The sequence below is a fragment of the Ursus americanus genome, chromosome 28 (assembly GCF_024610735.1).
Source record: "Ursus americanus isolate L20-20 chromosome 28, mUrsAme1.1.p, whole genome shotgun sequence".
In the NCBI taxonomy this organism is placed as follows: domain Eukaryota; kingdom Metazoa; phylum Chordata; class Mammalia; order Carnivora; family Ursidae; genus Ursus; species Ursus americanus.
This window is the reverse complement of record NC_142154.1, coordinates 16,123,403-16,135,195: the sequence shown is the minus strand read 5'-3', so window position 1 is coordinate 16,135,195 and position 11,793 is coordinate 16,123,403. Positions and strand designations below refer to the sequence as shown.

General features: G+C 48.7%; 1 protein-coding gene across 3 annotated transcripts in view; it reads left to right on the top strand.

Moving 5' to 3' along the window:
- The first annotated feature begins 2,988 nt into the window (after nt 1-2,988).
- LOC123790800 (protein FAM169B-like) overlaps nt 2,989-11,793 on the top strand; it is a 352,586-nt gene continuing 343,781 nt past the window's right edge. For all 3 annotated transcript variants that reach the window (XM_087856692.1, XM_045795420.2, XM_045795418.2), the window contains exon 1: nt 2,989-3,058. In XM_087856692.1, the coding sequence (XP_087712818.1) occupies nt 3,028-3,058 (31 nt within the window). In that variant the 5' untranslated portion in view covers nt 2,989-3,027. The remainder of the gene's footprint in view (nt 3,059-11,793) is intronic.

The window sequence follows — 11,793 nt, the reverse complement described above, 5'->3', positions numbered from 1 at the left end:
CACTAACCTAGTTTCCGGAAGGGAATGAAATACAACTAAATGTCTTAGAGCCTGCAGACCATAGACACTTCTAGGAATCCAGGACGTTCCCAACTATCTCAATGTTAATGCCTGGCTAGAGGAAAAAACAACTTAACTCGACCGTGGCAAGGCCTCCTGTATCTTGTGAATCTTCTTTAACATATGAAAATACTTTCTCAACCTCCCTTTTTCCTTACTGCCCCCCAACCCCATGATATATAATCAGCCACCCCTCACAACCCCCGGGGCAGCAGCTCTTTCTGCCCACCGGTCCTGTCCCCGAGCTTTAATAAACCACCATTTTGCACCAAAGACGCCTCAAGAATTCCTTCTTGGTCATGGGCTCCGGACTCCACCCCACTGAACCTCACCTATATTCCACAACCTCATCAGTAAGATGGAATCAGAGCCGTCTCCCCAAATCCTTAAGTACCTCATTTGAATATTTAATTAGGAAGGGCTTGTCCTCCTGGATGTCCAAACACATGATAGAGCTGTGGTCCTTAAGACAGTGTGGTGTTGTAGTAGAAATAGGAAAAATGGTTAATAAAAGAAGAGCCATAATGTATATGGGAATTTAATACACGACTTAGGAAGTAATTTATAGTAATGGAGCAAAGAATGGGCCATTTGATGGTGTGGGATCAGATCTAAAGGTCAAAACAATAAAAATATTGGAAGCAAATATAGAATTTATTTTCTAATTTGGGGTTAGTTTTAGCCTACCCAAGTGAGACAGAAAACCCAGAAACTATTAAGGAAAAGAGGGAGTATTTGACTAAATATCAACTTTGGGAACAGGTGTTTAATGAGAAACAGGGAACTTTTCAGTCTAAAATTCTTTATTTTGTTCCTGAAGGAACATGTATTCAGGCACTGAGTAAGGAACAGGCAGGGCTGCTAGTTAAGGAGGGGTAGGTAGAGGGCTACCGATCAGGCTCACAGAAATCCCAGAAACGTTGAGTTATAAGTACATCAGAGATAAGGGAACAAACCAGACTACCCTGCCCTGGGTGTCACAGTGGGGGTGGGGGAGTGGAGAGGGTTGGGGGGTGGGGGATGGGGTTGGTGGTGATGGTAGTGGTGGTGTTTTTTTTTATAGCAGTGACATGTGATGAATAAAAAATAACCAGACCCCAAAGAAGAAGTAAGCCATTAAAGATGTTATCACCAGTCCTTACTTAAACCAAGACATCACAAGAACGATAAGGCCGCAAGCTTCGTGGTCAGACCCCTCTCATGCCTGAGAGCTTCTTCTGGATCCTTGCTCAATAAAACTGTATCGCTTTACTCACTCTCCCTTGTCCTCAAGATTCATTCTTTGACTCCATGAGACAAGAACCTCACTCTCCTGCCCTGGAACGATGTGAGTAATTAAAAAAACAACATAAAAACTTTAAAAAAATGTAACAAGGCCTTGAAGAAGTATGCTTTAGAGCAGAGATTAATAAACCTTTATCTGTGTGTGCCGATAGCTTACATAACACCCACGAATATCAGGGGTTCAACAAAGGTGCGAGTCCCCCAAAAAGAGACTTCTTCTCACCTCAGGGCCTTTGCACTTGCTGTCACTTTTGCCATTTCCTCTTCCCACATGCTTAGCTCCCTCACTTTCTGCACGTTTTTGCTTCCCTTTCTCTGTTTTATTATTTTATTTTATTATTTCCCTAGCCCTTATTTACCATACTGTTATGTTCTATCTCCACTCACTTTCACCCTCTAGAGAGTAGCCTCCAAAGGCCAGGTTTTATAAATTTTGTTCACTGCTGAATTGCGAGAATCTGGAACAAGATAGGGCACATAATAGGACCCTAATAAATCTGTGTTTAACGAGGACAGGTGATTGGAGAAGTTAAGTGTTCTGAAAGCTATTGACCAGGGAGCTCTGCATTTTTACTGCTGTAGAAGATGAAATCTCAAACTTCCAAGAAGTGACTCAGTGTGGATCTAGGAAGGGTCTCCATTCGCTTGCACAGGGCTCTGGTCTCCATTCACTGGTCTGGTCTCCATTCACTTGCACAGGGCTACAACAAGCAGCAGAAGCGGAATTGGGGCCATTTTTCACCCCATGCATGAGGATACCTTGGGCTATGGCAAGTCTGTTGCTCCCAAGTTGGGGGTGCACAGTGGGGAGCAGTTGGGAGGCTTCCCTGAGCAGCTGGTTGCTGGGGTGGAGGGATAGGCAGGCGGGTGAATTCCAGACCCTTCCGTCCAGAAGGACTGAGGATGCAGCTTGGACGGCTGCTCCCCAAGGGCCAATTTCAAAGCTGCCAATCAGAGAGCAAGCACTGGTTGACTGATCACAGACCTTTGGGTTCCAAGGCCATTGGCATTTTCCAAGCACCCCTGCTCCACACCTCTCCTGTAAAAAACACCTTCAAACATGCCAAGAAGAAGAAATACTGGAGAAACAGCTGGCTGTCAATGATTTATGCTAGTTCAAGTTGAGCGCAAGCCTGAATATTTAATAAGTGAAAGTATTAGTTATCAGCAAAAATCGGCACATTACAGTCATCAGAAAAAATTTGAAATGGGCAGGTTATTGGCTGTCCTGCCTCATGTGCGCCATAGTCTTTGAGTAATTTTTAAACTGTGTAAATTTTCCAAAAGGGATAATGCAAATGATTCTTGTCCTTGGAAATAGAAATAACAGAAGGAAGTGGGAAGGGGCTCAGGAGAAGGGCACTGGCCATGGGGTGCGGTGCAAATAGTTTTCTCTTCCAAAGAATTAAGGGGGATAATAAACTCCTCAGAGTGTCAAACTGGCTTTGCAAACTGGGGAGTCAAGGTCGCGGGGAGGGCTGTGAAGGCCCCAGGCAGGGGGCGGGGGCCGGGGGCAGGGCCAGCTCGGGGAAGGGAGCCCGGAGCCGGGAGCCGGGAGCCGGGAGCCGGGGCAACCCCGGGGGAGGGGCGGGTCCGTCTCTGAGCGGGGGCGGGGGCGGGGGCAGCCCGGGCGGGGGAGGGGAGGAGGCGGGGAGGGGAAACGGGGCTCGGCCGGAGCCGAGCATGGAGGCTGAGGCCGCTCGCGGAGCCGCAGGTAAGGGAGCCGCGGCCGGCCGGGCCCGGAGCCCGCTCGCCTCCCCCGCTGGCCGCCGCGCTGGCCCCTCCCCGCGTGTCGGGTTTCAATGGCTGGGCTGGCCTGAGAGCTCCGGGCCCCGGCGCTGCAAAACGAGACCGTAAACAGCGCGCCGCGGCCGGGAAACTTTCCCCGGCGTCGGCGCCAGGGCGCCACAAGCCGCGCACCTGTCGCCGCCGGGGAACGAGTAGGGCGGGGGGCCCGGGACGTCGGCTGCGAGGCGATGGGGCTGCGGCGCTCACCCCCGGGAGGGGTCAGTCCTGGAAGGGTCACGGCCAGGGCCACGCTTCTCCCGCGTGTCTCCGGGGCCACCCGGCGTCCAGACGGCTGACTCGGGCTTGGCGGCGAGCTCACCGCCTTCCCATAGCCTTGGTGGCCCTGTCTGTGAAATGGGAACCGCACGGTGGGGGAGAAGTCAGGATAGCAGCTCGGGTTACAGCGGGCGCCTCTGCCCCCGCCACCCCCTTCCCGGCTTCTGGGACGGCATGTTTTGTCCCCGGGCACCTGGCGCGACGGGCGCGCGGCCCCCAGGCCAGCGGGGGACTCTGGATTTGAGGGCGCGCCCCACGGCTACCCTCCCAGCCCCTCTCCTCCCGCGAGCCCCAGGAGAAGCCCTGCCGGGTTCTGTCTCTGGAGAACCAGGCAAAACGGTGCCACTTCTGACTCTGAAGCACCTGGAACACGTCCCCAACGGGGTGGCCGCCAGTGGCGCAAAAGGAGTGTTTGCAAGGGAGCCGGCGTCGGGTGTTGGATGCTGAGAAAATGTCTCTTGGCCCCCTGCATCTGCTTCCTCTTGCGGGGACCCGCAGCTGGAAGGGCCCCGCGGCCGGTACCTCTCAAACTCTGGTCCCCTGCACGTCCAGGCCACATGGCGCGCGGCCACGGTTGACCGGCCCTGCCCCCACGTGCAATCCACCCCCAGACCGGACGCTTTCTCCCGCCACACATTTCTGTAAGGAAAAAAAAAATCAGTCTTACGGAGGCCTTTTATTGGAAGCCAACCGCGGCAAAAGACTGGTTTTCATGGCCTGCATTTAAAAGCTGTGACTTTGAGTTGTTTATCCCAGATTTCGAGTGAGCTAAGGAGAGAAGGTGGCCACTAACCCATTGTATGAATTTTCCATTCCTTGTGAAAGTTGTCATTGGTCTAGAGACTGAGAAATGGTTTCTCTCCGTTTTTAGAGAGGGGGATGATACTGTTTCGTTTTTAATCTTTTTCCCCCCTGTGGTCCTTTCTGGAAAGTTCATCGCCATGGTTGTGGTTAGGGAGCGCAGCTGCCAGTTTGCTTGAGAACTGGGTCAAGAAACACAAACGGCTTGCTCTTCTGATCTCCTCCAACACATCCGCAAGATGGAGAGGACTTTGCCCACCTAGGGGCTTACTGTACAGACCTGTATCTCCTTGACCTTCAACACTTAGTGGGCACAGAGTTGCTCCATCCGTACCTTCTCCTTCCCCTCCTCCTCTGAGTGGTACCATGGGTCAGAGAGTTCTCCCAGCTGTGGTCTTCGAGCTGTGCTTATCCTACCCAGTTTTTCTTTTTCATGGGAAAAGTCATGGTAACTTCATCTTCTGGAAAAGTGTAGTTGGCTTAACCGGTTTAAGGATTTTCCTGTATTTCTTTCAGCGTTTGCTGTGGCTTTCATGGTTGCTGATGGACCAGAGGACACATGGCGGCTCCACGTTAATCATTTCCACATGTGCTCGAGCCTAATGGGTGGGACTTGTATGTAGCTGAACCATTGCCTGAGCTTGGATAGCCCGTTTCCAAAAAGGGCTTGGACAAATCATGTCTATGCCGGAATCCTTTTTCCTTTCGCAAGGAAACATTAAACTAGGAATTATGCTTTCGGATAAGGCTGTGTCCCGGTCACCACTTTAGCCCTAACATGTAGGGAAAGGGCAGGTGACATTTCCGTGGGAGTTCTGTCTGTGTCTGGATGGGCCTCCTCAATATTGGGATGTCCGGTTGGGGGGTTCTATCATAGTGGGGCTCTGAGCTACCCCCAGTAATTCCAGACATGCCCCAGGGCTAAACACACACACACACACACACACACACACTCACTCACTCACACACACTCTCTCTCTCTCTCAGAGTTTGTATGTGTTTTTAATTTCTCTGATGCTGAAGACTTTCTTAAGCTCCAGCAGCCCACCTGTTGCTGTCATTTTAGCTGGGAGCGTCCTGGAGAGGAAAAGGAAAGTCACACGTGGTCTAGTTCCATACTCCACTCCCCTCTTCCTTCACCTTGAATTTCCCTCATCTGTAACATAAGGACTTGACCTACCCTGGGAGAGTTACACGAGACCCTGGGTTCATCACAGCCGACTGCTGGGCCCAGAGTAAAATTTAGGGTCTCTTCCAAGAGCGCTGTTTGTTTTGCCCCCATCCCTTCTGTTTATGCCCCACATTGAAGCATTTGTGAGAATTGTCTGTTGTCAGTTTAGTGTTGCAGTTAAGAGAAGTTGGGTGTGGACAGTTTGCGCTGGTAATCAGGCAGAGCTTCATAGCCAGGAAAGCTAGCAGCAAGGAAGACTGAAGGATGGATTGACTCTGAAGCTTGGGTCGAGGGAACAGGGACAATGGTGATGCCAGTGAAGGAACCAGTTTTTGGAGGGGGAAACCATGAAGCAATCTAGATGTCGTGATTTCAGAATGTTCCAGAACATGCCTCTCGTTGGAGATACTGAAGAGTTAGTCAGAAACACTAACTCTGGAGTGTGGGAAGAATCTAGAAAGGCCAGTAGTGTGTGCCCTGAGTTCTGTTGGGGACCCCTGGAGGCCTGGTGAGGGTGTCCCCTGGGAAATGGGAGAAGGAGAGGAGCTGAGGGCACAGTCTGAAGGCTCAGAGAGGGAGAAGTTCTGAGATTATGAGCGGAGGAGGAGAGACCAGAAAGAAAAGAAGCCCCTGGCCGGGCCCAGTGCTGAGAGAGCCAGTCCTTAAGTGGCCTCCTTCCTCAGGGAGGACCTCATGTGAACATAAAATTTAAAAAACAGAAATCAAATATCAATCAGCCATTTGAGATCTTCTCTAGGTCAAGGTATAGAAGGGCCCCCATAGAGGATGTGGCAAGTCTGAGTTTCTGGAAGCAGGGCCTTATTGAGGCCAGTGGGCAGGGGGTGGGGCTGGCCACTGGGACTTGTGTCATTGTCACTAAGTGATTTCCTGGCCCTTGACAAATCTCCATCCCCTCATCAGGAAGGAAGGGAAAGAATGGGATGGTCTCTAAAAATCCACTTGGCCGTGAAGTTTGTCAGTTACTTCCCACCCAATCAGACTGTAATCTCTCTGAGGGCAGGACCTTCCTGGATCTTTCCTCTCTAGTACCTTGCTCGTACCTCGCACATAGCAGGAGCTGCATGAGCTTTGAATGGAGAAACCATTTCCCCTAGGAGCCGGTGAAAGCTTTTGTTGGTTGTGTGGTTGTAGGATTACTGGGGAATTTTCTGCAGATCGGAGGTATCAGGATATGGGGTGATACAGGCTGGCCTGCCATCCCTGGGGTAGAGTGTCCCTGGACAGCACGCTGGTCAGTGTATCCCTTGGAATATCTTTCCAGGGTCCTGCTTGTCCTGGAAGACACAGTCCTGAGTAGGTCCTCCTGAAGCCTTGGGCATTTCATGTTACCTGCCCCCCACCCCAGCCATATCCTTGCCATATAATGATAGCCATGCTAGAGATCGTTCTCACTCGCCTGCAGTTCTGAACAAGGGCTGTGTTATGTCTGTGTTCAGTGGGGCTCTCCACTGCCCGAAGCCAGACCAGAAGTGGCTGGTGTTCTGACCTCCTGCCATGTCTTGGCAGGATGGAGTGAATGATCGAGTGGCCAGGACTCGGGCTGGGTGGTGGGAGGGCAGTGGGCACTGAGGTGTTGTCTTTCTGACCTTTGGAACCCTAGTCTGCTGACCGGCTGACTGGCCTTAGCTGGGTTCCTGGCAGCAGTTGGCTCCTGGCTCCTCTGATGACATTCTTATTTGTCGCTCAGCCTTGGGAAATGCCAAACAGAGGATTGTAGAAAATGACTGTGTTTTCTGCTGTGTCGTGTGGTATAGAAAGAAAATTCAGGGTAAAATTAAAGCACATTCGTTGGTCAGATGCCCCCGGTATCATATGACTTTTAAAGTCAGGGTTGCTGGGTTGCAAGGGGGCGAGGGGGTGGCAGTTAAGACTGACTGTCAGTGGCAACTGAGAGTTGGGGCCTTTGAATAAGGCTCATTAGGATGTAACAGCTGTGGTTTGGAAATTCCATGCCTTTTAGTTCACCCATCCTCTGTTGTGGGTTTTCTTTTCCAAGGCCTGCGATCAGCAAGCTTGGGCCGGGGGTAGGACACACAGCGTGTGTGAATCCAGAGGCCACTGTCCGTTGACATCCAGGCCTGCTGTTCCCACCCCACTCTGGCCCCCTGGGAGCTCTCTCACATCAAACCCTTTGCATTCCCCATGCCAGGGCTATGGCCTCATTTCCTACTTAACCCAGTACCTATTGTCTGTCCAGGCATAGAAACATTTCCCTGTGCTTCTTTGCTCCTCCAAAGTAGGACAACTACAGGGCCACCAGGACCGAGCTGAGGCAAGGGCTGGGGGGGCCCAGAGGAGGGCCGAGGGGGGGAGCTCCCGTACCTGCGTATATTGGGGGCTCCCAAGGCCCCAAAACTCTTCTAGTGCGCTCGGTTTCCTTGACTTGCAGAAATTAAGATAAATGTGTTTTTCTTGGAAACCAAGTTTCTAACCACTACTCTTGAATTCTGTTGAGAGAGAGAGAAAGCTGTGTTCATGTCTTCATTGCATTCTGCTGAAATAAACCCTCATCGGAGTCCCTGGATATTTCATTCAGTGGTACGAGCTTGAGAAGTTGATGTGTAGACTTCCGCATGGCGTAAACCTGCCTGTGGCAGTGCCGTCCCTGTCCGGATCTCTTCTGTTACACTGCTGCTTCGTGCGTTGGTGCTGAGCGTGTATGTATGCAGGTGGAGGGGTCTAATGCCCAAACAGCGAATGATAGTTGGCGGTTCGTTTTGACCTTTATGTCTTCCAACAAATGCTTTCTGTAAGGTATGTGTACTGACTACATTTGGGTTCTTAGAACATTTTGGAAAAAAACTGTTTTCAGCTATACAGGAGGAAAGGTACTGCTTTGTGTTTTTTCTTACTACACGAACACTGAATAGAAATATTAAAATATTAAGGGGCGCCTGGGTGGTACAGTGGTTAAGCGTCTGCCTTCGGCTCAGGGCGTGATCCCGGCGTTATGGGATCGAGCCCCACATCAGGCTCTTCCGCTATGAGCCTGCTTCTTCCTCTCCCACTCCCCCTGCTTGTGTTCCCTCTCTCACTGGCTGTTTCTATCTCTGTCGAATAAATAAATAAAATCTTTAAAAAAAAAAAGAGGGGGCGTCTGGGTGGCACAGTCGTTAAGCATCTGCCTTTGGCTCAGGGCGTGATCCCGGCGTTCTGGGATCGAGCCCCACATCAGGCTCCTCTGCTAGGAGCTTGCTTCTTCCTCTCCCACTCCCCCTGCTTGTGTTCCCTCTCTCACTGGCTGTCTCTGACAAATAAATAAAATCTTAAAAAAAAAAAAAAAGAAAAAAAAAGAAAAAATAATAAAAAAAGAAATATTAAAATATTAAGAAATATTTGGGGTAACGAAACAAAATATTTGAGAAGTATTTGGGGTAATGAAACAAAATGTGTCCTGCTAAAGCACAGTGTAGTTACTTGTTGATGAATATCTGTTTTTAATCATAACAATGAAATATGAATATCAACAAATCATCTTGTTTTCATGTCTTTTATGCTGAGATCCCCCACCCCAACCCTTACCCTGATTCTATTTTTTCTCTCTCCTATTTTGAAATAGGATACTTAAGTTTCTATTCCTTTGGGGGCTCATGTAGAAATTTTAGTATGCATGTTAATTCTAGTTCTGAAATTAATGAATTTTAAGCCTTCTCTGGAATCATCTAAAGGCTTATAGTGCTTTCATTCCACTTACCCTTTCCAGTTTATGTGCTGTTGTTACGAGCACCTATGTTCTATGATGATTTTTATTTTTATTTTTTTATTTTTTATTTTTTTTAAAGATTTTATTTATTTATTAGACAGAGATAGAGACAGCCAGCGAGAGAGGGAACATAAGCAGGGGGAGTGGGAGAGAAAGAAGCAGGCTCATAGCGGAGGAGCCTGACGTGGGGCTCGATCCCATAATGCCGGGATCACGCCCTGAGCCGAAGGCAGACGCTTAACCGCTGTGCCACCCAGGCGCCCCTATGATGATTTTTAATTTTCCTCCAGTTTTGTTTCATATGGTCAGCACTGGTTTGGATTTTATCTGCATGTTTATTATTTTCTTTGCTCCCATTCCTTTTTTTTTTTTTTTTAATTAGAGAGTGAGCATGAGTGGGGGGGTGGAGGGGGTTAAGAGGGGCAGACAGAGAGGGAGAAGCAGCCCCCCCCCCAGCAGGGAGCTGGATGTGGGGCTCGATCCCAGGACCCTGAGATCATGACCTGTGCTGAAGGCAGATGCTTAACTGACTGAGCCACCCCAGTGCCCCTGCTCCCATTCCTTCAATTATAACTTCCTCTTGAGTTATTTTCCTTTCTCCTGATTGTGAATTCTCTAGAAACAACTTTAGTGAGGATTTTCTTGTTGCAAACTCCCTCAGGTTTTGTTTTTCTAAACGTTTCTTTATTTGCCCATGTTCTTGAAGTTACTTTTGCTAGTGGAGAATGAAAGTTATTTTCCTGCTGTCCTTCAAACATGCTCTTCCATTGTCATCTGGCTGCTATAGTTGCGGCGGAGAAGGCCGCTGTTGGTCTACTTGGCATTCCCCTGGAGGATCTGTCTTTGTCTTCTGGCTGCTTTTATGGTCCTATTTTTGTGTTTGTTGTTTTGCAGATTGACCACAGTGTGTCTAGGTGGGGATTTTTCTTTTTATTTTTTCCTGCTTTGGGGATTGTTTGGGATTCTAATATCTGAGGGTAGGTATCTTTCATTAATTATGGAAAAATTTCAATCATTTCTTCAAATGTTGACTCTTCTTCATCCTGTTTTCTCCTTCTAGAACCTAAGTTAAGATTGTTACTGGACCTTGTTATTCTACTTAGCCTCTTTCTTAACCCGCCTATCGTATTTTACACCTGTGTCTTTCTGTGCTGCATTCTGCGTAATTTCTTCAGATACATTTTCCAGTTCATCAGCTATTTAAGACATTCATTTCCAGAAGTTCTGTTTTTTTTTTCTTCTAGAATCTTATTGGCCAACCAATAATTTTGGCTCTTTACATTTCCTATTTAAATTTCTTTAGTCGTATTTACTTCTTCATTACTACTATGCGTTACTACGTCATATTTACATTACTTCTATACTAGATAATTTCAACATCTACATCTTTGTGGGTCTGATTTAGTTTGTGCTGACCCTATTGTGGCTGTTTATTTCATCTTATGTTCAGATTTTTTTTTTTTGAGCAATAGTTAAGTTTATTGAGTGATAGTACAAAGCTTGCAAAGAGGGAGGGCATCTGAGAGGGTTGCCCATGTTCAGAGATTTTTGAAATCAGGTCTGAGTGACCCCGAGCTGGTGCCCTTCCCTCCTGCTCAAACTTCATGGCCTGTATGGCTCAGTATTGGGGAGACCTGACAGGGTGGGATCCTTTTGTCTATCTTTTCAGATGGGCTCATTTCACAATACCTTAAGGAAAATACTTCGTATTTTAGAATAATGTACATCTTATTCTTTCTGTTGGTAGGTTCATCAGTTTCCCGTTTGGAAAGAACTAGGATCTTAGCAGACTCAGACTGCTTCTAATGTTAGTTTATAAATCTGCCACAAATTGAAAGCTCCCTGTAGAATTTAATGACTTATGTAGAGGGGAGGGGTTAGAGGAGAAGGTCACCTTGGCCCCTCATCCCACAGTTCTGCCATGTCTTCCGCACATCTGGCTCACATCTGCCATCTCTTTCTTGTATCTCCACTGCCATCACCGATCCAAGCCATTGTCATTGGCTCCCTCAACCTGCATTGCCTCTGGTTTGGTTTCTTACTGCGTTGCGTTCTGGAAGAAGCAGTAAACTCACACTCCAGCTATCACGCCCTGTTGGGGACGTTTCAGCAGCCTCCTCTTGCATTTTCCTTGAAACCTGAAGTCAGGAACAAGGCCAGGGTCCTGTAACGTTGGCTTCTGCCTTCCTGCTTCCTGTGATTCCTGCCCTTCTTCCCCTGGCCAGTCACGCTGCAGCCACACTGGCTGACCTTCAGCTCTTGGAATCCCTCTGCTCCTTTCTTCCTCTTGCACGTCTGGGGGGCCCTTGCCCCTGCTCTGCACTGGGCTGACATTTTATTCTTCAGTCCTCTGCTTAAAGGTTGCCTCCAGATCGAACTTCCTTAATCATCCTGTCTCCTGTCTCCCCCTCCGTTCTTCTGCCATGCCGTGGGGCTGTTTAACTGTTCTTGTGTCTCCCCGACCAGGCTGTAAGATAAGTGCAGAGACTGTTGCTGCTTTTTCTCTGGTGATTGCCTGCCATCCCTAAATGATGGCCATGGTGTTTTATGTTATACATTTTAACATAGCTTCATAGGAGAAAATTTTGCAAACCTCGGCTGTGGGGTTGGTATTGAATGTGACCTGGGTCTGATTAGAACTCTTCCTAGGACCCTGGGCTATCAGGAAGACCTGGTTCTAAGCTGATGT